This window comes from Corvus moneduloides, chromosome 8 (assembly GCF_009650955.1).
Source record: "Corvus moneduloides isolate bCorMon1 chromosome 8, bCorMon1.pri, whole genome shotgun sequence".
NCBI lineage: Eukaryota > Metazoa > Chordata > Aves > Passeriformes > Corvidae > Corvus > Corvus moneduloides.
In genome coordinates this window covers 13,581,505-13,607,447 of record NC_045483.1, presented here as the reverse complement: position 1 = coordinate 13,607,447, position 25,943 = coordinate 13,581,505, and the positions used below count along the sequence as shown (strand labels likewise).

Sequence of the window (25,943 nt, the reverse complement as noted above, 5' to 3'; positions counted from 1 at the left end):
ATTATTTCCCTCTCCGCTGGTGAAGAACTCATTTAGACTTAATTTGTAAATTGTTTGAATATCACAGGGCAGAGGAGGAAGACCAAGCACTCTGTTTTTGTGATTTGGCTTCTTTCCCCTAAAAGCATTGAACAAGTACAGCTCCTGCCCCTGCATGGTGTCGAGAAAGAACTGCTGCCCTGTGTGCTAAGATAAGGAAAGTATATGTTTGTTGAGAAATCCTCTTCTTCCTCACCATCCTGATTACTTTTTTCAAAATTCTCCTAAATATGGAAGTTTGAATTTGGTATACGTGTGTCTGTATGGCAAAAGGAAAAAGACAAAAATAATTTGTGGCTTGTGGCACCAGGAAAAGAGATTCCTTCCATCTCTACTTTTAAATTGAAACATTCTTGATTTTTAGTTGTTCTGGCAGACCTGAAAGGATTCTCCCCTCCCCCTGACCTCACTGGCATGCATGAATTGCTGCTTATTGAAAAGTAATTTTCTGTCATAGATTCTAATGGAAAAGTTTATATAAAATGTCATTCTATATATATACATGCATTTTTAAAACAATACTTGTTAACTGAAAACTTTGCCAGTCACATCTGAAAAAATATTGGGATTGGTCTTGGCAGTCCTGAACCTTAAAAAATAGAAAGGAGATATTTTATAAATAGAAGAGATTTTCTTCTTTTGCATCGTGATTCTTTAAGCATTGTCTATACATGAGCAAATATTTAGACGTTTGTCCAAAGCAGTGACAGCTGGAGTATTTACTTAAATCAATTCTACATGTCCTCTTGTAGGGTATGGGGTTATAAGAAGAAAAAGCCCTGGACCACTAAGGTTTGTGATAAAGTATGAGCACAGATGACATTATATCTCTTTTCCCACTGGTGCAGGTAATGTTCACTCTGTTTCTCTGTGCAGGCTTGAAGTTGGCCTGGTCTACATGGGTCTGCTTATGTTCATTCTTGGTGTCTGCTTCTCAGATGCTGGCATGGATTTCACAGCAAGCGTACTTTGTCCAGAGGTGTGAAAAGTTGCTTCTGAGGAAAAGTCTTGAGCATTGATGGGTCAAAGGCACACAGTATCTGGCTGAACGCATCTCTGTGACAAGTACTTAAGGCAGCTTGGGTGAGGCTGAAAAAAATAGGATTGAAATTGAAAAATGATCCTTTCTGTGAGAGCCTTTTGTAAAATGTGATACAGATATGGACTGAAAAGAAATCAGAATCATTGGGTTTAATCAGGCAATTTGCTTCTCTAGTTTGCAACCTGCTGCAGCATTGTGTCACAGTTGTATTTTAGGCAGCTCAGAAATTACAAGTCTGTGCCCTGGGGGTTGTGCTGCCTGCCTGCTCCCTTCCTACAATTGGAGTCCCTGAGGATCTCCTTTCCTTGTTGTCAGGATTGTTGTAATTTCATCATCTCCTAGGGCTTGCTCAGCACTCCAGTGTACCTGTGTTTTGATAAAAGTAGTGGCATCTTTTCACTTCCCTGCTTACCACCTGGTCTTCATTGCAGAATCAGGACCAAGCTTTTCGATTATGACAATTCTTGCTTTCTAGTAGGATACTGCCATCATGAGAGACACGAGGTGAGTTTTTTAAAACTACGGTTTAACATTTAAAAACAAACAAAAAATCCCCCAGACCCCATTGCACTGAAGCTGTGATGATCAATTCAGCTGAGCAGCTTTAACTTGTCTACAAGACCTGACCAGTCAGAACAAACATTTCTATCCTGAAGACAATGGTGATAGTTCAGAGGAAGCATAGACGCTAACAAGTCCTGAGAATCAGCAGAGGAAGCATGCCACACACAGGATGCCAGTTTCAGGCTTGTGGGATATCTGACATCAGTCTCATTTGACATAGGAGCGATACACTGGTGGCCAAGTTTTTTGAACCCACATGCAGCAGGTTTCCTGGTAGTTTTGCAAAACAAAAGTCTTGTAGCAGAAAGGGAGACACAGCAAGTGAGGTCCCACAATGAAAAACAGTTTTGGTTTGCTGATGGGAGATGCCTCAGCAAAAAGAGAACGTTGAGCCTTCGTTGCTGTCCTCCTGGTTATGGTTGTTGCCTGACTTTTGGAGCAGATGCTGGAGGAGTTGACTTATTTTTCAGTGATTTTTCTCAGCAATAGGAGTTCTCACTCTGTCCTTGGCACAGTTTTTGCTATGCTATTTGGGACCTGCACTGTCCAGTTTATTCTCCCTGAGTCTGTTGCCTTTCTAAATCTCAGTGCAAAGGTACTAGACTAGAAATCCTGTCCTGGGAGCATAGGCTACACCAGGCCTTCAAGAATCTGTCATGCATCGCACCCCTTCACATGCTTCTATTGTGCATCACTGAATCTCTTTTCTCCTTTATCGCTTTTTTGGCATCCTGCACTGCCCTGTTACCCAGGCTGGGGGAAGGATGCCATGGGCTGACTTCCTCAGTGTGTGTCCCACTGCTGACTGTGCCCCAGCTATGCCAGGCAGACTGTCCCACTCCCACCCCCTCCTCTTGCTTGCCCCAGATCGGAGCCCCCGAGAGGTCTTTGTCCGCCTGTTGAGAGCAGCCCCCGTTCCTCCATTCCCACATGGCGCACCCTCCCCAGCAGCCCTCTACCCATTCAGCAGTTTGGGCTGAAAGAACCTTGGCTAATTACGCCGGGCTGAAAATTACCACTTTGCTGTGTTGTCCTGCTGCTGGGCCCATTTGTGTGAGGCCTGTAGTTAGAGGGAACAAAGTCCCCCCCGTGGAGCCAGGCAGGCCCCAAGTGTGAAGCTACAGGTACAAGCAAGAGGGGAATGAAGGGAATAATTACCAGCTTCTCCAGGTGAAAGCCCCGTTAAAACTTCAATAAGCCAATTAGGGGCCAGGGTGGGTGTGTGGGGAGAGTCTCCCCCACCTATAACTGATTCCCACCAGGCAATTAACAGAAATAATTTCACGGAGGGGAGGATAAGAAATGGCTCTTAGAAATTGTCTTGAGTTGGGGGGGGCCTGAAACAGCACGACTGCTGCAATGGTCCTCATGTACTCCAACCTCCCGGCTCACTGTGTGGCCTGAAAATGTTGGTGGGGCTAGGAGGAGAGGGAGGAGGGAGGGAAAATGGCAAAGAAAAAGGAATCGCTGGAGCTTTACACCTGGGCAGGCTTTGAGAAAGTGAGGGCTGGAGTTCAGAGCTTCATGTAAGGCTGTGTGTGGGCCCAGAGCACTGAGCTCGAGGGAGCTGTTGCATCTGGGGAAGTGGGTGAAGATCGGGCTCAGGGTGTCTTCCCCATGGGGGCAAGGGGGAAGGATAACGGCACTGAGCTGAGGAGGGAGGGGAAACGTGCTGGGTGCGAAGGCTGGAAGTGAGTGTGCAGGTTGGTGAGAACTGAATGGCAGGCCCTCAGAGATCTGCCCAAGGTGCATGATAGTCTGTAGGTGCAAAGGGTGTCCAGTGTCTAATACCATGCATGTATCTCATCCAGGGATCATGCTTTTCTGCTGCTCAGTCAGCAGCTTCATCTGTTCCTTCCTTTCAATTCGTTCCAAAAACCCAGGGAATTTGTTCAGGATAGAGATTTTATGAAGTTACCTTGCAACTCCCATGCACTGTAATGCAGATGGCATGTGCAGCAGTTGGAGGTAGAGCATTCTGTCTGGTGGATACCTCTCAGGAGTCTTGCCCATTGGTGTTTGAAAAGCTGCTCTGGGGAGTAGAGCAAGAGTAGAGCATAGGATGAAGTTGCTACAGATGGCTGAGATTTCTGTAGTTACGTTGGAAGGGAGAACGCACTGTGTGAGTAAAGAAGTTGAGACACCAGCTGCAGTTATTTCACCTGCACTTGAAAAAGAAACAAAAAACCCAAATAAACCTTTAACTCCTCAAAACACAAATGTAACCTTATAAGCCACTTTCTTTGAATTTCTAATGTTACAGCTTCTGAGCATTAAAAATGTTCTTCGAGATTTTGTTCTGGTTACTGATAAGCTGATATAACCATACTGTAGTGGTGTTTAACCACCTAGTCTCAAACTCACCTGAAAGTCCCTAGATTTCATCTTTTTTCTTCTTTTTTTCCCCCCTCTTCTCTTTCTCCACAGAAGGCTCTCTGTGGTAGGAATAAAGAGCCATATCTCTTGCACAGCCTAGACTTTAGCTCAGAAGTGATTTCTCAGTTGAGTCATGTTCATCATTCAGCTTCTAAGATGTAACCCCAGTGGTTGACTGCAAAGAGAGCTCTGCTCACAGAAAGGCCTGGTAGGTGTGCACAGACAAATCAGTTTTGGCGTGGGCTTTGATTTTTGGTACAGGTTATTCCTATCAGTGCCAGTGTTATGTTCTGGATTAAATTTTTGTTATGGTTAAGGAGTCTCTTTTATCCTGTAATAACAGTAATAACTTGAACATCATTTGGGGTTTAAATTTGGTCTCAAGAGAGATAAGGAGTTGTACAAAGACCTCTGTCATGAACAACTACTCCATGCCTGGCAAGCCCAGAGGTTTGGGGAGTGAAGAAAGATAAAGATTGTTGGATATACCATGTAAATATGTAGTTTACACTGTTAAAAATAGGTTATCAAGCCTTTTCCTTTAATAAAGGAGCAGGGCTTATGTCAACCCAGTAGAAATACTTGTGTAGCTACAATAGCAATTCTGTTTGAAGTTCTGAAAAATGACAGAAGCACTGTTCCATTATTCCTCTTGTACAGGAACACTCAGGACCCTCAATCAGCTTTTATAGAGCTAATCTGAATGCAGTCCTCTTCTGGACATTTGCTTCTTCCTAAAAGTGTGTGTCATGTGGAGTATTGGGGAAGGTGGTGATACCTAGATGTGAACAGCCCTAGGAACATTAGGACTGTTCTGTGGATTGAATCACTAGTTTCTAATGAAGGACATTTTCCTGTTCAATACTGTAGTGGGGAAGAGTATGCATGTATTTGTCCTCTCTGGAATCTTTGTCTTGATGTCACTGAGCTAGTTTCTCTCCAGAAATGAGGATTGTGTTCTGTATCTGGTGGCTTGTTTTCACAGAACTTACCTGCTGCAGGGCTGGTGAAGGAACAGTGATCAAGGTTGCAGGTGTCTTGGGCACAGAGTATGGGGTGAAACTGCAAAGCAGTGAAGGCATGATTCATGTGTCTAGCTTGGACACCTGCTAAGCAGCTTGCTAGAGTAGGGGTGATCTCTCTCCCATGCCAGGAATTGGGCCTTTGGGGATATTAAAGGCTTTTTCTGTTCTTCAGCTTGAGTGTCTCTGAAGTCTGGAGGAAGGCATGAAGTTAGAGGCCAAGGAGGAAGGCTGGAGAGGTGGAGCTGATGTTCCCTCTACCATGAGGCATGCAGTAAATGACCTGGGAGGCAGTGACGTGAGCGTTTCTTCTATCTCATGAGCTGGAGGTCTGCCTCAAACGTCACTTCGTGTTTCAACCCAGCATCTCTACGGTGCCCTTCAGTACAAAATGTAAATGCCTTCTTTCTGGGGACCACTTTCTAGGGGTCCACTTGAGGTGGCATGTGAATGAATTATTAGTCCATCTGTTCATGCATGTCACTGGTGCTCCTTGCAGGAGCACAGCATTTCCTCTTGGAGCAGTAGTGGTTGTCAGTGTTGCAGGGTTCATGGTCTTCTCTATGCACTTTGCTTTCTCTCTGTGCTGAGTCCATGGTGGGGTGTGGCAGAGTTCTTCTGTACCTTCTCTGTGTGGCATTTATGATGTATATCAGGAGCACAATTCAACTGAGTTGACTGGTGCCTTGGGGGAAGCTGTAGCATGCACACGAGCTCAAAGAAGTAGCAGCAAACCTGCCAGAACTTTCCAGTCTGTTTCTGGAACAAGCCTGGTTGTTTGTCTTCGGCTGCTGGGTCTTTTTGGCAAGGTTATTCAACAAAGGTAAGGCTGTGCTGCAGTGCGGTTCTTCTGCTTGCTCAGGTGAGCTTCAGGTGCAACTGTCTTACCTGCTGATTTTTGTTGCATTTGTGGTTACAGAATGTTAACATACAACCCAGCTGTCTTGGCTTCTGAGATACTGAAGATGCTTGGTTCAATTCTCTGGTCATCCTGTGAGAAGTACAAAGTATGGCTAAAGGAACTGGTCTGGGGCAGTGAAGGGGGCAACACCAGCCCTGCATAACCACCCGGTCCTGGGTTTGTCCAGCATTGCCTGCATCTAAGGCAGGTGGTATTTCTTGCATGTTTGTAGTGCCTGTGTTCTCATGAAGAAAATGCCTAACTGATGCTGTGCTGGTTTTTTTTCCCACCCTGGCAAATTAAATGCCCCCAGGGAAGGAGCACTTGCGTCCCTGCGCTCTCTGTCTCTCTCCCTTTGTGTGTATCTGGTCTGTTGGAGAAGTCTCATGCTGGAGGTGGCAAAACTCCCTGTGCTTGGTTTCCGACCCCCTCCTCTCCTCTTCACAATGTTGTTACTGTTGCATCTGCTCTTCAGCAGGGGCTCCATCAAGTTTGTGTGACCTTAGCGCTGTATTCATGCTGGAGGAGTTACCTTCCATAATGATGTCAACTGATGAGGTTGGCGGGATGGTGGCGGCCGCGATAAGACATGACATGTTCTAATGATTCGCCTTAGTGAGCTGCGTGTGTGTGTTGGGGGGGGGCACAGAGGGGCTTGGAGAGGGGAGGTGGGGGCCCCACAGGTGCCGACAAAGACTTTGACCTTTGCTGCTATAATATCAGTGTTTCACAGGCAGGGCGGTTCGGTAACCCACTTTCAGCCCATCAAAAATTGATTTAATTGCAATTTTTTCCCCCAATTAGGAGCACTGGAGCTTAACTAATTGGAGTAATAGAGAGTAATAAGGCTCTGATAAAAAGCCTTCCTCTGCCTCCTTTGTATCTTGTGTCATCGCCTGTCAGAGGTCAGAGAGCTTGCATATTCTATTAGGCAGAGTTGCCTTCATTTGTACAAATTAGTTTACCCAACAGTAATTAAAATGCCAGTGCGGGTCGGGGAGAGCTGAATACAATTGATGGGCACGTTGGTGAAGGATTTGACAGCTCCGGTGGCCTCCCTTGCCAAAGCGTGTCAGTGCTGAATCAAAGGCTACACAAACCCACAGACCCGTGTGTTTAACCCGCAGCACCGTCAGCACCAACTGCTCTCTCTCTTCTCCTATCTCCCTTTTGGACTTGCTTTCTCTTCTCCTCCTTTTCTCATTTCACTTGAGACTTTTAAAAATAGATGTTTCCCATCTTTGAGCTGTCCTTTCTGTTGATCGCTTTCATAACACTGCTACCAACCCCCCCATCCTGTCTCCCTTGGTTCTCCCCCTTCTCTCCCCCCACCTTCCACATTCCCAGCTGCAGGGCTCTGTCAAGTAATAACTTCTTTGTTTCCCAGTCCAATGAGTCTCCATATATAATAGTTTCCAAAATGGAACAACGATGTCCAATTCCAGCGAGCGGGGGAGCGCGCCAGGAGGAAGGCACAGACTCTTGCACGTGTCAAGCAGATTCTGGATTTGAAATCCCCAAAGAGCAGAATAGGACTAGAGAAGCAATCTGTTTACAGTACAGGGGAAGGGCACAAGCCTAGGGCACGGAGGAGGTGTAGTGAGAAGAGGTGGGAAAGGACCTGTTTTACCCAGGTCCCTTCAATGACTGTGCATTGCAGGATTCCCAGCACAGGCAGGGCCCACTCTGGAGGCTGGGTTGATAGTGGGGAAGGTGTGTGTGGGGAAGGTGTGTGTGGGGAAGGCATCTTTCCAAAAGGACTGATAGGCATCTACCTCTGTCCCTCTGGTTTGTTCACATCTGGCAGTGGTCTGTCGAGGATGGGGTAAAGAGGGATGCTACAGGAGTCAAACTGTACTTGGCACCTTGGGAGCAGCCATGGGATTATTGCAGCTGGACTGTAGCCAGAGCACTACTGCTGTTGCCAGAAATGCCATGGGATCTTCAACAACCACAAGTCAGTCAGATGTAGAGTTCTTGTGTTTCTTCCAACAGCACTGCCAGGATATGTGTTCTCTTTCATTTCCTGGCCCAGCTTCTGTTGTGGGGGGATGATGTCTAATGAAATCTCTCTTCTGCAACATAGAAGGTCTGGCTTCTGGAGAAGCAGGCTCTCGGTTGTTTTGTTGGGGTTTTTTCCCCTCTTGTTTATTTCTCTCCTCTCTGTCAGTAGGGAGCTTCAAATAAGAAAGAGGACATCAAAGTATCAGATGAGTTGGAAAATTCCTTATGCTGGACAACAAAAATACGCTGTTTATGAAGTATGTGTGTCTCAATGCTGTGCAAAATTCTTGACTTCCTGGTTTGGTTATTGGCTTGGTTTTAGTTCCTAGGGGATCCCTGTGAAGACAACATGCCCTGTTATGGAAGCTGTGCAATGGTGCTTTTTTCCCCTTAGAAGGGCATATTAGAGGGAGCTTGTAGCCATGATAGCCAGCACCTTTCAAAGGAGACAGGAAAGATGAGTGGGGAATGGGCTTTACATCTCCGAGGCCATCTGGAGATTGGCCGTAGCAGTTTTTATGGTGGATGTAGATGCATCTGATCAGTGTCAGTGTACATAAGTAGTGTTGTATGTACTTCAGGTAGATGAGTCATGCCTGCATTAATATGTTTAGGGTATCCTGTACTCCCCTTTTCCCAATCTAGTCTCTCCTGTAGAAAGCAGCGTGGGCAAAATAAATGACACTGTCTAAGCTAGCAACTCAGCTTGAATTGTTTCTCTTGGGCAGCTGGCAACGACAGTTGTGAAAAAGCTGCACTTCTCCAAGTTGGAGGGTTTTCTTGTGTGTGCTCTGTGCTTTCTAACACAGAAGAGTTTTGTTGAAGATAGACTGAAAGGAGCAAGCCTGATAGAACGCTTCAGCTCTGCTGAATGAAGTTCCAGAAGTTTTGGAGCCAAGCTTTACATGCTTACCTCCAATATGCATGTTGTTTTAGGCCTATGAAAGCTGACTTGTGTTGCCCTTTTGCCTGAAGTAAAACTGTCACCTCTGAGAGGTTCCCAGTTATGAGACACCCGAGGCTTCAAGGTGTATGCCTGCAGATCAGACTCAAGGTGAGGGGCCCTGTATCAAGCCCTGCAATCCAGACTTTAAGGTCAGTTCACTCTCAGGCTTTGAGAATTTCTCATTGGCACCACTTCTTGTGCATGTTGTCTTGTGAATGCTGCATTCTCATGCTGCAGTGAAGGTGGCCTGCTCTTGTGGGAGAAGTGTTATCTTTGCTTGCTAATGGGCTCAGGCTGTTAAAGATAAGGCCTGCAAACCTGATCCCGCTGAAGTATGAGACAAAATTCCTGTTGTCTGAATGGAGTCAGCTTTACCCAGAAGAGACTTGTTTGTGGCCCTGAGGCCTGTATTTGATGCTGGAGCAAAATCTCTTTATCTAATGCTTTTCTCTCTCTCTCTTTTTTTTTTTTTTTTTTCCCCCTCTGAGGGGTGAGGGGTAAGGACCAAGGAGGGAAAGCTGAAGTCCAGAACTGACAGCATGAGGGAGGATTAGACCTAGCTGTTCCTCCCACCTTTTTCTCCCTGTTGGTGTGCCTCCATGGTAATTTAGACCTGTGGCAACCATCAAAGCCTTGTGCATACCTTCTGCACAAAGGGGTCTGTCTCCCACGTGAGGGCGTTCTCTGCTGGGACAGAGTCAGTTTGTCCCCCAAAAGAAAAGTCTTAAGCACCCAATTGCCTGCTTGATTGACTCCCTGACTGCTATTATGTTTCTAACCACAGTAATTGACTTTAGTAGTTATTAATGGATTATGACTGGGGAGGGGGGACAGAACCCAACACCTAGCTTTGTAGCCAGAGCCTGTAGCCTTTGTAGCCTGACCAAAGTGCTGCTTTCCAGACATGGGGTTTGACCGACAAGCTGTCAAAGTGGATGTCTTTTGCTTATTTTCCTCTGAGATGGGAGACACTGGCAAAAGGGGAATGTTCCCTTCTGTCCTGCACTACGGTGGATAGAAGGCAGGCATTGAGCAGAAACCCTGTTTCCAAAGATGAAATGCTGCACACTTTCTTAATGGATCCTGGTGGCTGCTGCACAGCAACAGGAATTGGATTTTCCATAGACTCTCAGGCTTTGGTCAGGGACTTACATGGAGAAGAATATTGTCTGCACCCTGCAGCACCTGTGGGGACAGCCCAGTGCTACAGCTGCTTTGGCTGATCGCATGTGCACTGCCAATGAACCTAGAATTTTGCATGTAAGACATCCTGTTTGGAGACACTTTGAATAGCTCTAGTCCTGCAGGCCTTTTCTAGCCTAAAGGGCAGCTAAGGGTCGCAGGACTTGTGGACACCTCCAGGTGTGTGAGTTTGGGTGGAAGGATAGAGTCAGCGCAAAAGAGAGCCTTTGTAGCTGAAGCCCTTCCTAAATTCATGTAGCTCTTTGAAATGGTTTGATGTTACGTGCTTGCCTCTTTTGCAGAGTGTTTTGTCAGTGCTGCTTTTGGTCTTGTGGTTTGGAGAAACCAGTTGCTTGGCTAAACCACAGAGATAGGAGGAGTCCTGAGTTCTGGCCTTGCTTCCATCTGGTCCTTCTCTGGCTTTGGTTGAATTGATCCTGTGTTTAGCACTTGACTGCTGAGTGCCTTCTTACAGCAGCAGTAGCACTTCTCACAGAAGTCAAGGATGCTGCAAGAATCCATTCCTGGTGCAGTAGAGGCTTGGAGACACCTTGACTTCCAAAGGAAGAATGCTGTAGAGGATCAAAGAAATGTTTAAAAAGTACTCTAACTGCTATTTTTACAGACATGACATTGTTTTCTTATTTTGCTTTCATCTTTCAGCTGCCAGCCCTGTGTCATACTGCAAAAGTTGTTTAGGCAAAGCGTAGAGATGGCTTTTATTTAAAGCAGGTTCCATTTCCTGCATTCATGCTATCCTTGTTGCATTGACTTAAACATAGTTTTGGCATTTTGTTCTCTGTAGCTGCAATAAATATGGCTTTGTGAGAGGTCATTTATAACTTACTTAAAAATCCTTTTATGAGCTGCTTCCTCTTATTTGGACTGAGGATAGGAAGTTGGCACGAAACAAGCAGTGTGGTTTGGAGAGCCACAGCACCCATGTTCCTGATGCTTGATTTGAAGGATTTGTTCTGTCTTAGGAACTAGTATGAGGCCAGTGGCTGTCAGGTGACCTCTGGAGCCAGCATGTGCAGCAGGGACATAGCATTGCCAAGAGGACTTTGGAATGGACCCTGCTGGAGGGTGTAAACTGAGCCGAATCTTGCTGCAGAAGGGCTGTGCTGCCTCTAACAGAGAGTTCCTGAGCACTGGGGAGGGCAACCTGATCCAGCTTTGAAATTGGCCCTACTTTGAGCAGGCTGGACCAGAGACTCTATTCTGTGATTCTTTAGGCCTGTGATGCTGCAGCCAGTTCATGATTGTGCTCAGAAGTTGCCAACAAACAGAAGTGAGACATGAAGTAGGAAATAACAGTAAATTTTCCATGGGGTCTTTCTGCAGCTTACAGCATTGACTGTGTATGAATCATGCTGAGTACTCTACCGACTCATTTGAAAATGTTGTTTACGGCCATTCCTGTTTAGGTTTTCCCTTTGTGTTTACAAATACATGTTTTATGTCCTGCCAGTTCTCTGCAGTTGTGACCTGCTGCATCTGGGAAGCTCACCTACTGAGAGTCCTGTGGCAGCTCTCCCTTTGCTGCTGCCTGTCTCTTGTGAAATGTGGTGGGATATGCTGAAATCATCTTGAACCAGAATTTAAAGTCTGTCTTGTAACCTGTTTTCTCTGTCTTGCTCATGCACTTTGTTCAGAACATGAGGATTAGTAAGTGGTTTTTGTTTGCTTCTTTTTTTTTTTTGAACAGCTCATTTGTGACGGGGACAGCCTGCTGTGGACATACCTCACCTCTGAGAATCTGGGACCTTGAGAGGTGAGTGAGCTTCCAGATTACAGGGAGGGACTTGAAAAGTGAGTAACAATGCAATATTGGAAATGCTGCAAAATGGTATCATTTCTTTTTTCAATATAGGCAAGGGATGATTGAAGATGAGATGTGTTACGGAGTGGGGAACAAAGCAAACTGGTGTGGAAAGGCATACGTGGGGGGTGATTCTGGTTCAGTAACTTGGCTTTTCTTCTCAGCTTTTCCAGTTGATGGCACAGCCATCCTGGTTTCTTCCCATTACCTGTATACAGTCAAAATTTACCCGTTACACCTTCCTTTTCATCTGTCTCTGTTGATGCCTCAGCCAGAGGAGTTGAGGAAGGTGATCCTTATCCTCCCATTCAGCCACTTCTCTGTGGTGCTGGGAAGCCAGAGGCAACACAGGCTCTGAAGTCACCTTGTCCTGGCTGGCAATTCCAGTAGCGAAGAGAGGTGAGGTGTGACAGCAGGTTATCTATGGAAGTGACTTAGGCACGTTGTCTTCTCTTTGTCCTAATAAGTACTGAGGAGGTTAATTGCTGTGGCCTCTGATTTGGGGTCTTTGAGTAGTTCCTTTTCGGTGAAGGTGCTGACCTTAGCAACTGGGGAAATGTTGTTCTCAAATCTTGATGTGAGACTCAACTGCTGACAAATTTGAAACTCTCAGCCTGAGGGTGTTAGTGTAGTGATGGACAGATAGCAAATATTTCACAGGATTATTGGAAGGGCAGCTCTGCCTTCCAGGACCAGTATGCTCTGGGTAGGAGTGGCACGGCCCAGATAATCCAAAGGAGTGCTGTCAGGATTGAGGTGAGCAATGGCAGAAGGGGCCTGAGGGATGTCTGTAGAGCTGTATTTGGGGAAAGGGGGTGCAGGAGGATTGATGCGGACACAGGGCAGGTCTGAGACCAATTGCCTTCTAATCTATAGTTTAAATAGTTTAGATTGTTTAAGTCAACTGTATCAAATACAAATTTAAACCAGCTGTTTTTTCTCTGAAGTAACAAAAATACTTTGCGACAATGCATCCTACAAAGGGTAAGCTGGAGCAGGAAAGAGCACCAGTGCATTTAGCTATGGTGCATGTTTCTTAGTGACCCATCCAGTGTTGCCTCTGGAGTACCCCAGAAGGATGCAGGCTGTGCTGTGATACCCCTGCCCATCAAGTCTTCTGGCTGTTCTTGAATAGAGGCATCTGACAGGGGTGAGGAGATGGGCAACCCTCTCCCCCCTGCCCCAGCCTTTCTGACAGCCTTTCCCAAGGAAGCCTGAAGAGATAATAAAGCTGTGTAGAAAATAGGATTAAGGTAATGAACAAGCACAGCGGAGTTTGATCTTTCAATAACGTAAAAGCCTGAGTGACAGGCAAATAAAAAAGCCAAGGCAACCTAGGCCACTGGGCCTCTGTTGAAATGGCTAGAGTGTCAAACTTATTCTTCCCTCTTCACCTGTCACAGCTGGAATGCACCATGCCACTGGGTCTTTTCCTCTCCAGGGACCTGTGTGTGAGCTGGTGGACTCGTCAGCATGTGCAGGATAGGAGGCTGAGTAGGAAGCATGGCTGGGACTCCAGCATGTGAAGCTTGATGTCATCATTCATAGAAAAGGAGTACAGAGCTATCCTTCCAGGTCTTGACTGTCCATAAACTGTTCATCTTCCCAGCAGAGCTTTGGATCCATCTTCAAAGACTCCAGTGATTGCCAGGAATGATCTTGTAGGGAATGCTGTCTCTTCCTTTGAGGCTTTTGAATGCTGTTTCCCTGGTCAGATTCCAGGAGTAAGAGTGTGGCATGAAAACTGAAAATCTTAGAGCCATCCAGGACTTGAAAACTCCTCCTGTGCTCAATGTGTCGTGATAACATCTGGCAGACAGAGCCAGGGCCTCTGAGTTTGCTGCTTACCCTTTTCTTGTGGCCACAAAAAGGCCCAGAGGCTGACCTGCAGAGGCTGAACATGGCAAGGATATTATCTCTGAGAACAGAGTCCAGATAACTTCCATCAAAAAAAATTAGGCAGGGTAGAATGATGTGTAAGGTGTGCTCTTGAAAACCGCAGGATCCTTAGCACCACTGAGGTGTTCAGTGCTGTCCAGGATCAGTTAGTTCAGTTAGAGGAGTTTTCTTTGCATCGGGGGCTGAGTAACTAACAGTACAGCAGTTTCTGTGCCATTCTCTTCTGTTGGGGTAGGTGGTCTTTTTACCTAACAGCTGAGAGCTGGAACATGCTACAAAAGGATTTAAAGCTTAAATAACCTTTTGTGTACTGATCATCTTAGTTCCAGGCCAGATAAGTCTTTGGCTGGTGCTTGTGGCTGTTGGTCATGGTATGTTTCGTATTTATGACCTTCGCTGTTCCATGACCCTGGGGCAGCCATTCTCATCCCTCCAAGAGGAAGGGGATAATATCTTCACCTGTAAATATGTCCTGTGCTTTGAAAAGGCCTTGGTTGGTTTTGGTGTAGAGGAAATTTTTAGTGGGGAAAGGAAACGCCTCTTGCTGCATCCCACCCTCACAAATGTCTTTCATTTCTGACTCTGCTGAGACGATGGCATTGGATCAAAGCCACAACAGGCAGCAACAAGCAATTGTCAAGGGAGTCTAAAGCAGGGGAATGACTGCATAATGCCAAGACACTGTCTCTGATGGCTGAAATTCCAGCTGCTGCTACACCTGGCCCTGTCTCCTGTAATGAAGGAGGATTTAGGTTTTTTTCTTATGCTTTTGAAGCTGGCTAGCTGCACTTCTGGAGGACATCTCTCACCCCACACATTCTACATTGTGCCATCTGATGGCTTTTAGATGTGGGGCAGTTGCTGTGCAGTTATTCCTGCTCTGGATCAAGGTGTGTGTGTGGAAGGCAGCTGTGAGTAAGTTTGGTGATCAGAGGCCTGCAAGGAGAATGGTGAGCAGTATGGGCCACAGGATACTAACCTGTGTCCTTGCATCAGGTATCAGCCCTTGCTGACTCCTTGTCCTCTTCCAAGTTCCCTTGTCCCTCCTTCAGTGAGGGATATGATGGCAGCTGCCCCTCTTGCAGATCAGGTTCCTCTGCTCAGTTTTGCCTTTCTCTGTTCAGACCATCCTGTCTTGTTTGCCAGTGTGTGTGGCTCAACAGAACAGCCACTTAATGGCAAGCAAGAGAAAAGGAAACTTTATTCAGATCCTCCTCCTCTTTCTTCTTCTTTCTATTGCCTTTGGGAGTTTAAACTCCTTGGAAGATGAGGGTCATGCACCACTGACAGCTCCAAGGCCGGCATTTGTCATTTGCCTGCAGGGAACTGTTGCTTCCCATGTTATTGGGGTGGTCTGCATGTCGTTAGGTGACAAATACCCGTCTCAAGGATGCTTTTCCATGAGATTGAATACTCCAGAGGTCTCTTTACAGCAACTCTTGGAGCTATTCTGCAAAGCCTGATGCTTGAAATGGACAGTGATCTCTCTGACATGGTAGTCTTCATGCTATAAACACTTTGAATGCACAAATCCTGCAGTGTTCTTTCCTGTGACGTGACATGACATGCTGCAGGGCACGAGAGCTGTGAAAACTGAACCAAAGTTAGCTGTGCCCTGCAAGCCACCCAGATCCTCTACCTTTTAAATATCCAGTCTTTGTCCAACTCCTCCCCCCTTTTGAAGGTATTTTTGGCAGAGTGGGGATTTTGTTTGTTTGTTTTCTGGTTTTTGTTGGTTTTTTTTTAAGAACCCTCTAATTTCTTGTTCAGTTTTTCTCCCGCTCCTGAGCCCTTTGAAAGTGGCTTTATGCCGTCACTGACACCAAACTGACACTTTGCGTTTCCCCACTTCTTATCCCTTTATGGCAACAGATGTTGAAATTTTGTATCCCTTTTATCTGTCCCTCTTTGCCCTCTTCCTGTAATTAGGTTTCCCTTGTTAGCAGTACAAAGTGGCCCGGTTTGCTGCCTGGCCTTTTGAGCCATTGTGTCGGAGCACATTTTTTTCCTCCTCTTTCGGAAGAGTTCCTTCCCCCTTAAGTAATAGGCAGGGTGTGGGCCAAAGCTGTGGCTTTTTCTTGTTTCTTTGTTCTCCATTTATCTCTGCCACCTTTTTCAAAGAGATGGAGAAAAAAAATAGAGCGTGCATGGAAGGGGAAGATACAGAGTTGCATTTCTTGACCGTCAGGCCCCCCTGCTCTTCAGGTGTTCAAGGCAGGTGCCTTTGATGTCTGCAGATTTTGGGGAGGTGGGAGGTAGAGGATTCGTGAGAGTGACTTGGGAGTGGAGGGGAAGGGAGATTCAGGTGTATGGCTGGTGCCCTCAGCAGAGGGTTGGGGAGGAGTCTCAGGTAGTCAGGCAGCTGCTGAGCAGGGTAGTAATGTGTTCTGCCTATGGTGCATTGCCCTGTGCTCTTTCTTTCCAAGAGCCAGCATGAGTGTTACCATCCTAAGCAGCTGGTTGAAGTTTGCTAATGTGCTGCTGCTGGATCTCTAGTGTGTGTTTCCATGGGACCCTTGCTAGGTTACATCTGTCTGGGCCATGGAGGGGGCAAGAATTAGTTGCTGTCTTTTCAGCTTTTGACTTATGTTGATCTGCATCCATTTTGGTGGCTCTTCAGAGCTCATTGAGTTAAAATTTGGGCTCCCTGTACTGGTCTTAAACAGCAAGTGTAATTTGAGAGTTGAAGCATATAGCACTGAACACCCTGGTCAGCTGATCACTACTGATGATTTCCTGTTTAAATCCAGTCCTTCTTGACTTTGTCTCCTGTTGTGCTCCAGTTTTTTAATTGTGTGGAAGTAGATGAGTGAAATGAGAATCTGCAGGTGTAGTTCTTGGTTATAAGTCTTGCTGAATGTTTTCAATAGAAGTTTTTAATCTAGAAGCTTGGCTCAAGACTTCTTAGCATTGTGTTCTAAAATAATTTCTGTAGAAGAGCATTCTCTCCACAGCTTTGAGCTCCAAGGGTTATACAAGTTTGAGACCCTCTAATTTAATCACCAGAGGAGTTGTTGAGTGAAGGGAGCACATGGATTCAGAACTGGAGTTGCTAGATCAAAAGGAAAGGTAACTGACTCCAAGAAATGTGGGGAGTCTGTTTCACCCAGGCATTTAAACTGGATTTATCCAGTCACAGAGAAGTGGGTGCATATGTCTGATAACAGGAGAGACAAGCAATAGCAAATATTATCCTGTCACTGATAACAGTTTCACAGGATTTGGGGAGCAGAAGAATAATAGCATGTGGTATATGTGGAATACCCCTTTCTGGTCCTGTTTTTCTATAGATTCATACGCCAGGTATCTTTTTTGCCAAGGAAACTCCTCCAGGTTTTGTGGGAAAGAGGCTCCCTATTCCTTTCAGATTTGCATTTCTTTCTCAGCATCTCTGTCTTGGCTGAACAGAAGCAGGACACCAGGCCTATGGCCAGCTTGAGCCTGTTCTGGAGAAAGCTTGCTGGTGCAGGGAGCCTCTTAAGTGGTGGTTTCTTGGATGATTGTCCCTTTTAGAAGACTTTGTTGTGTTCAGAACTCTGTCTCCTGTCTATAATGGATAGCTTCAGTCTTGTCTGTGCAACGTATTCCCATGGTATGCATGTGTTCTCAAAACTTCTCAAAGCCTTGTTGTTCTTTACTGATTTCTGGTTGGGTTTTGGATTTTTTGACACTGTGTTTCTGAACTCTCTCATATAAGCTGGGTGTCTTCTGCCTTCCTTTTGTTAAGAGTGCTCTGGTCCATCTTAACCTAAATGTAAAATCACTGTAAGAGGAGGAACATACAGGTGTTTATCCTAAATCCTTTCTTCGCCATGGCAGTCTTGGCCCTGCCTCACTAGAGAGGACCACGAGGCCAGCTCCTGCCCTTTGGATGTGTGCATGTTCAGGGCATGCTGCGGCCTTTGAACTCTTGTTCGGGCGTATTTATGACAACTTTACAAGGCCCTGAGCAATCAGAGAGCATGGGTGGGGGCTGGACACTCCAAGCACATCAATCAGTTTCATCCCTCTGAGCCAAAGCAAAAGTAATCTTTATTTTTCCCTGGGTTGAGAGAGAATCAACAGAGGCAAGACAGAAGAATGGGAAGGAGTGAATGAGGAACCCCCTCTGTCACTGGCTAGTGGTAGCTCATTTAAACAGATGGCTTTGTTTTGATTTGGACTCTCCATTTTTTTGTCTCCTCACTAAAGGAGACCTGCAGAGCTCTGTCCAGAAAGGGAGCAATACAGCCGCCTGTTCCCACACAAGTGGGGCGAAAGGCGAGAGGCTTTGAGAATTCCCTGCTTCTTTTCCTCTCCTCCCTCTTTTTCTGTTCCTCCAAGAAATCACAGTTTGAGAATTCCCCCCTACTCCTCCCGTTGGAAAGAAAGACAGAGAAGACATTCTTGACATTCTTTGCAGAGAAAAGGGGTTAAATGTCTGAATTTGGGGGTCACCATGTTATACAAATTGCAATCTAATCGTTTTTACAAGAACACACGTGTGCTAAGAAAAGGAGCCATGGACAAGAAAGAAAAGGGGATAGACAACCTTTTTTGTCCTATCTTCTTTTTTTTTTCCCCCTCAAGGTTTTGGACTATTGTCATGTCCTGTCTCTCTCCCCTCCTCACCCCCGAGAGGGAGAACATTGGTTTTATAGTTAAATTGGTTCATAAAGCAGAAGGGCTTGGTGCCATTTCTGTTTGTTTTCCCAAATAAAAGCCCCAGCAGGGTCTCTTTTGCACCGTTGTGGCTTTATTTGAAGAAACTGGCTTTTTCCCATAGCCCAGTGTGTCAGTTTATCCTCTGAACTTAACCTTACAGGAACCCGAACAACAAAAACTCACAGGGTCCCAGAGCTGGAAAGGTAAAGAAATTGTATCTTTTTATTGGACCATTTAAAACGTGTGTGGGCCAATTCAGAGAAAGCAGAAGAAAAGAAGGCAAAACTCCCTCTTCTGTCTCTCCCCCCAGCACAATCCCAGACCATCGTTGGTGTCTTTCCCCCCTACTGCCTCGAGTCCCTTCAGCTGCACTGAGGAATCAGAGAGAGGTATTTGCCCTGAAAATCACTTGAAACACCATCTCTGAGCCATTTCACTTAGAGGTGCTCCTTCAAAATTCCCCAAGCCAATCCCACACCTCCCTGCAGGAATTAGTAGCCTGGCCTAAATGCAAGGGCAACTTTGGGGTAGGATAGAAGAATAACTTTGTCAAGGGTCTGTGCTTCTCCCTATGTACAATACAGATGTTGTTTGATCAAGCCTTTCCCTTCTTAGCATAAGTTTTTGCATCCCCTCAGTGCCTCAGCTGCTATTGCAAAGCACCTGGAAGAGACAGCAGCTCAGCTCTTCCCTTTGGTTTTGGTGCACTCTCCAAATTGGATGACAGAAATTGTGCAAATGCTGCGCTTGGGATAATTATTTTTAAATGGATTTTTCTTTCTCTGTTTGATACTCAGATCGAATGTTTGGAACTGAACAGGGCTCTTTACACCTTTTTTTTTAAAGTATATGCTTCTCACCTGTTTTATTTCAAATAGTTATTGGGGCTGAAATATTGGTTTAGAGCTCTGTTTGATTTCTGAATAGTCATCTGCTTATGTGCAATGGATTCTCCTCTTTGACGGATGATCACAGTTCACGGATGAGGTTTCCAGAGCAAATGAATTGTCCTCAGTTTTGCACATCTCTGTTTTCAACATATGTTCGGAATTCAGCAGTTTCCTAGAGTTTGCATAGTTATATAATATCAATTCTAGTGAATTGGGGTCACCAGAAATGGAGGGTAGGAAGAAAAGTGTTGTTTCATCCCAGCTTTTGGAGTGTGGTTCTTGTGTACTGGAGACAGCTGGACAAGACCTGCAGCAAATGGGCAGGGTCCAGGGAGGAAGGTGCAGACTTCTTTTGGACTCTGACTATCAGAAAGATCTCAGGGAGATCCCGAGCTTTTAAGGGCACACAAGTAGTTGCAGTGGCTTGGGAGGCTGTATGTAACTTTAACTTGGTGAAGCAACGTCCCATGGGTTATCTGGAAAGTAACCACCTGGGCTCTGTCATGACTGATCTTATTTTGTCTTCATATTGGTGAGTGAGAAGTAATAGAACTTGAAGCTGTTTCTAAAAAGAAGAGCAAGAACTTAAAGAAACCGGCCTGTTTCTTCCCTTCACTTTGCTTCCAGGCTGCCTGTCTTCTGGAGGTATTAGGAGAGCTATGCTCATGGCTAGATTTCTAGCATAGAAATGAAAGAGTGAAATGGAGAAATCCTGAACAAATATCTTATTTTAAAAGTAATTTTAAAAAGTCTTGAAGAACTTGGAAATTAATTGAGATGAATCAAAGGATTCTCTATAGTGTCTGAACAAAATGCCTTTAATTTTTGGACTCATCAGTTGGATACATTTACCAGGCACATGGACTTTGTTTAAACATCTTTTTCTATCACCAAGGAGTCCAGAGCCTGGTGCTAACACAGCTTCCCTGTGCTAAAGATAAAATAGGCTGCTGGATTTGCTCTGGCTCTGTTCCTTGTGGGCTGGTACTGGATTACTGCCAATATTATTCAGTCTGTCTAGATGCTTAACAGGAAGCATGAGAAATTAGGAATATTATGAGATTCCTCAACACTGGAGGCCTACCTGTGTGTTTGTAGGTGCTGCACTGGCCCAGGTGGTTTGTGATTAAAGTGTTGAAATTGAGAGCTCTTTCTCTAGACTGGTCTTTGCAGAAAACCTGCACACAGAATCACATTTGTGATTCTGCTTCACAGAGCTCTGCTAGTGCAGAGTCATTTCTGGTGGTGCCACCCAGCACTGGGACTGAACGCAGGCACTACTTGGCCCAGGCTGTTCAGTGCAAAGACAGGCAAAGCTCCAACCATCTGCACAGGTAACTACCTGGCTTGCCTGAAGAAGACCTAGGAGCAAAAGAGCTACTTGCCAGCTGGAGGGCCATGGCAGGGTAGGGAGATGGTGTGGACCTTCCATGTTTGGTCTCACTTGGTCTTCACAGACACTTCCTGACTAACCTTCATTACCCATAACAAGGACAGGGCCTCTGAAGTGCTGAGGATCAGCCCACCTGGGATTTGAAAGGTGTTTAGGTGAAAAAGGGACCACAAAGGAAAGAAGGCAGCTGTTTCCTGCTGTATTTGGCTGGTGCTGCTGAAAAAGGTCCAAGATAGATATGCCATCTCTTTCTGTCCCTCATGGAGAAGGTATCTTCTGTCCATCTAAGTTGTTAGAAACCGTTGGTGATGTGCTGGTGTAGCTGCTGCTTTTCTGTTGCCCATTCATGGGTTATGTTGATCCTTTATGGGTTATTAAGGATTAGCTGTGGGTTTTGCTCCTGAGAAAGGGGAAGCTGTTCAGGTGTGGGGTTTGAGGGCAGGGAGTATTTGGGATAACAAAGAGTGGACAATTTGTGGGCACTAACTTGTGATCCCAAGACTGGAAGAGTTGTGGTGGCAGAGTTCTCTTCCCAGCGTGGGCTCAGCATGGTAGTGTATGCTGCAGGCACATAGAGCTAGCCTGGCATGGTGGTAGCTGGTCCAGAGACACCTTAATCTGCTGAAAAAAGGGAAATACTAGTCATGTTCTGCGTCTTTATCACCTCAAGTATGCCCATGCCAGAACACATGGGTGTTTTGGTTTGTGTGCCCAGTGTAGAGCACAGTAAACTTTCCCCTGGTGCCAGATGTAAGTGCTTCACTGTAGCAACTACCACGTTGCCTCTGTAAATTGCCAAAGAGCTGCTCCTGTGTCCTGGGGTTGCACCTCCCACCTGAGAGAACGTTCTTGGGACAGGAGAACTGGACTGATTAACAAACCAGCAAAGCAGGGTTTACTTTGCTGCAGTAACTTGCAAGTATCTGTGCTCATTTTATGCCTACAGAGAAAAGCTAATCCTTTTCTTTCTCCTCCCTATTTGTTGCCTTTTCTTTCATTTTTGTTGCCTGGGATGGAAAGGGAAGTGGAGGGAGGAAAACTGGTATGACTGTTGGAATGCTTGGGTACCGCTGCAGTGAGGTGTGAAGGCATGGAGAAACACTGGGAGCGAAGCACCTGGGTGGTGCTCGGGGTCCAAGCTGCTGGTGCTGCCTAGGGCTTGCTGGGGTAGCTCATCTCTTGGGAGTAACTCCTTGCTCCTGCCTGAGCAACTGGCAGAGGACTCCGGCAGTTGGGCAGTCTGGCCCCTTACTCATCTCACAGGTAGTCCAAGGATTCTTGTCTGGGAGAGCAGGTGACTCCTCCTCATACCTCTGTTGTATGTCTTACAACTCTGGGCCACACATACAACTTGTAGGCTTTGCAGAAGGCTTTGCAGAAGCCTTGAGAAGGTGTGCATGTCCGTTTGTCCTGCTGGCTTTGCAGAATGGCAGATGGAGGTATCTGTGTGCTTGGAAGGGCAGAGAAGTGCCAGAGCACTCATGCCCATCCATTTTTCACTCCACGGTGGATCTGAGGACCCATCTGTGCCAACTAAACCCCATTGCTCTTGCTCATGGTGCTCAAACCATGAGTGCTTCAACCTCTCAACCCACAGACAGGTGCAGAGTTGCCGCTGGATTGGTTTACAAGTAACCTTCCAAGGGTTAATGTATTGTGAGAAGGTTGCAAAGGGCTGAAGCCTGGAATCCTCTCGATCCCTTGCCTGGAGAAACACAAAGTCCAATAAGCCAGCACCCCTGGATTCGTGTTGGGGGGGATTAATTCATGCACTTGATGTTAAAGCTTGTCCGAGAGGTTTGCATGGGGGGGCCATTGCTAGGGCTGGTTGGCCTCTCTAAATGGTTGCTAGGGCCCTGGCATCAAGGGCCAATGTAGCTGCCCACAGCCACGGTCACGGAGGGAATTACACAGCCACAAAGAAATTGTTATTCTACATAATCTGCTCTTTGGAGAGTGACTGTGGGGAAACAGGCTGGCCCCAGCATGCCGCCAGCTCTGTGATCATAGAAGCGTGCTGGCTGCAAAGATCGGCCAGGGCTCGCCTTCTGATCTGGGGACACCAGGGCTCGAGGCACTAATCTGCTTTATCAGCGATTTCTCTCTCCTGACACAAAGGTGTTTACTTGTTTTAACATCTCCCAGGACTCTATTTCTCCTTTTGTGTGGTCTTTATCCCCCGACGAGGGCTTTAGCCCAGATTACAGACAGAATTAAGGCATTTGGCGATGTGCCTCAGAGCTGTGTGATGCTGGATCAAGGAGCAGAATGTAACGAAATAATGGAGGGAGATGCTGGGAGTGACCCCACTGCGGGATCCGTGCTGTTGGCTTTCAGGACTGCTTCATTGTCCTGAGAACCAAGAGGGTGTTGGAGAGGGGTGGCCATGCAGCAGAGTTTGAAAAGCGGGTGCTTCAAGTTTTATTGTGTCCAGCATTTTTGATGTAGAGGGTGTGAGGAGAAGGAGAAGGAAGAAAAGGAGGGTTTGCAATAGGTGGCCATTTCAAGCAGCTAGGCAGATTGTCCACTCCATTCCCGAGAGTCTGTCATGGAGACAGACTGGATGTCACTGGCTGCTGCAGCAGGTGGAGTGATACTGGGATGGGCTGTGCCATGTACCTGATGCAATTCTATGTGACCCAGGGAAGGGGCTCAAGCTTCTGCTTGAAGTCTGGCAGGCTGGGACCTGGTGAGCTGCTGGTTCTGCACATGAACAAGCAGCGAGTCATACCACCACAAAGCACCCAGCACAGAGCTTCATGGAGATCTTGCTTTTGCTCTTTCACTGCAAGCAAGGAATTAAAAAGGAGGAAAGGGTCAAAAAAACCCCAAACTAGCCTTTGGAAGGTCATCTCCAGAGCAACCTTGGGGTGGTTGCTTTTGACCTATCACATTCAGCCCCAGAATGTTGTTTGCAGAATGTGGTGTAGCTGGAGAGGGTTGAGGAGAGCAGCCATGGCGGACTGGGTTAGGAGAGTCTAATTTGCCTGTGGATCTCTGCTGTGTGTCAAAGATCCAGGGAAATATCCCAGTGGACAGTATTTTGAAGGACAGAGTATGGGATGGGATTGAACAGGTAGATGGCTCTTGCAGATTATCTGGACTAAGGTGGGAGTTGTCTCCCAAGTGGGAGCCACATAATTCAGAATACTGGTCACTTCTCCCAGGGAAAAGGATTCCATTCTGCTGAGGGTCAGCTGTGCCTGTACCTTGGCTCTTCCTCTTTCAGCTGGGACTCCTGCCGGTCATCGTTGATGATAGTTAGTGACCCAACCAGTAGCAGAAGCTGGGGGTGGGAGAGGAAAACTGTGCAGGCTTTTGTATTCTGTTAAATCACAGAAATGAGATCTGGAAGACTTCTCTGACAGCATCTCTGCTCTGGCCAGCCGAACCAGAAGGGCTTTTTGCTCTGAATGACTCTTCCCCTAATGTGTTTCTGAATGACTCTTCCCCTAATGTGTTTCATTGCAGTGGTCAGCTGTTGACCTGTTTAGGGACCGACTTCCACCATGGAGCTGGAGTCCTGGATGTGTTCTACGAAACACCCTCCCTTCTCCTTTCTTGTGGGTACGACACCTACATCCGCTACTGGGACATACGGACCAGCACCAGGTGAGCCTGCCGTGCTGCCGTCTGGGGCCCACGCAAGGCTCCTGGACCCTCCTTGTGCAGTGTCTGGGAGCTCAGCTCTCACTGAATTAGCTCCTTCAGGAAAAGTGGATGGAGGAGTGGAGGCTCAGCCGTGCTCTGGTTTGTGTTGCCCTTGCAGGAAGTGCGTCCAGGAGTGGGAGGAGCCCCATGACAGTGCCCTGTACTGCATAAGGAGTGACAAGAACCATATGATTGCCAGCGGCTCGTCCTACTACGGCGTGGTGCGCCTCTGGGATAAGCGGCAGACTCGGTGCCTGCAGGTGAGCACTGGTGGGAGGCTGGGCAGCACCAGAGCTTCTCAGCTGTTCTCTGGCAGCCCAGTGCTCATGCCTCGTGGGAAAAAGAAAGAGGGACTGCTGGGCTGTCTTGGGACTAGTCCACCATGGCAAACATAACCTATGTGCAGGGAAAACCTGCTTTGCTCAGACATCTCAGCCTTTGGATCTGTAACACCAGCTGGGGTCTTTGGGCTGACCGCTTTTCTGAAAGGTTGATTCTCCGGTTTTCTTGCAGAGCTTTCACCTGTCTTCACCCACCAGCAGCCCAGTGTACTGCCTCCGTTTCAGTACCACCCACCTGTATGCTGCCCTGGCATCAGCCCTGCATGTCCTGGACTTCACGGCCTCGTGAAGGGCACCACAGCTGCTTCTGGTGACCTCAACTCAGCAGAGCTGACACTTGGCTCAGGGAATTGCAGGGCAGGAGAGGTGAGAAAGGCCCACAAGGCTTCTGAAGGGACTTTTTCCTGCCAGAAAGCTACAATGAAGAGTGCACAAAGGGCCAAACTTTCTCAACCTCATCTGCCTGTTAGTGAAAATAATAGGCCCATTGTCCTTTACCCTTTTTATTTTGTGCAAGTCACGGTTTGTTTTATTAACTGTGTTCCTGTTTTTCTTTCTTTTTTTTTTTTTTTAATTTCCTTTTTTTTCCTGTGGATACATCATTTGAGGGGCAAGTTGAGCCAGGATGCCCCATCAGCTATGTGCTGGTCAGGTTGAGATCAGCCAAGCTCTAAGCATGTGAAGCAAGACTAGGCTGTGTGTAGAGTGGACTGATTTGGTGGAAGGGAAAGGTGCCTGGAGTGAGGACCACCTTTCTCCTTAACTTGCTGTCCTGCCAGCTGCTTGTGTTGTCCTTCACACCCAAGAGCAACAATTGAGCTAAAAGGCAGAGCCAGCCCTGCTTTCAGTGTGCCTCCCCAAGCTGGCCGTCAGGTCAGGCTGTGCACTTGGCAGGGCTGAAATGGTTGTGTTTTGCTAAATAAAACTGAAAGGAAACAGAAGAGATGGTATGTTTTGTTTCAACTTCTGAAGGGGCTGTGGTGTTACCTGTTGGTTGCAGGGGCCTGGCTGGGTGGGGGAGGTTGGACCTATTTTCAGATGCTGTCTCCATGTCTAATAGATCTCTCTCCCTGGCTAGACCCTGTGACACTGCTGCACTGAAGGCGGTTCCTGGGAGCTTGGATCTCCTGTCACTTTTTCAAACAAGAATTCAAAAAGTAGGATCTGTGACTCATTTGGTGCCTGCATAATGAAGCAGCAAACCAGACCAGTTACAAACACCTGGAT

General features: G+C 46.7%; 1 protein-coding gene across 3 annotated transcripts in view; it reads left to right on the top strand.

Moving 5' to 3' along the window:
- The window catches only part of FBXW4 (F-box and WD repeat domain containing 4), a 60,839-nt gene extending 35,181 nt beyond the window's left edge, over nt 1-25,658 (top strand). For 2 of the 3 annotated variants that reach the window (XM_032116443.1, XM_032116444.1), the window contains 4 exons: nt 11,785-11,850; nt 24,196-24,336; nt 24,494-24,635; nt 24,889-25,658. In XM_032116443.1, coding sequence (XP_031972334.1) covers nt 11,785-11,850; nt 24,196-24,336; nt 24,494-24,635; nt 24,889-25,005 — 466 coding nt within the window. In that variant the 3' untranslated portion in view covers nt 25,006-25,658. The remainder of the gene's footprint in view (nt 1-11,784; nt 11,851-24,195; nt 24,337-24,493; nt 24,636-24,888) is intronic. The other variant, XM_032116445.1, reaches the window with a different exon arrangement.
- The last annotated feature ends 285 nt before the right edge of the window (nt 25,659-25,943 follow it).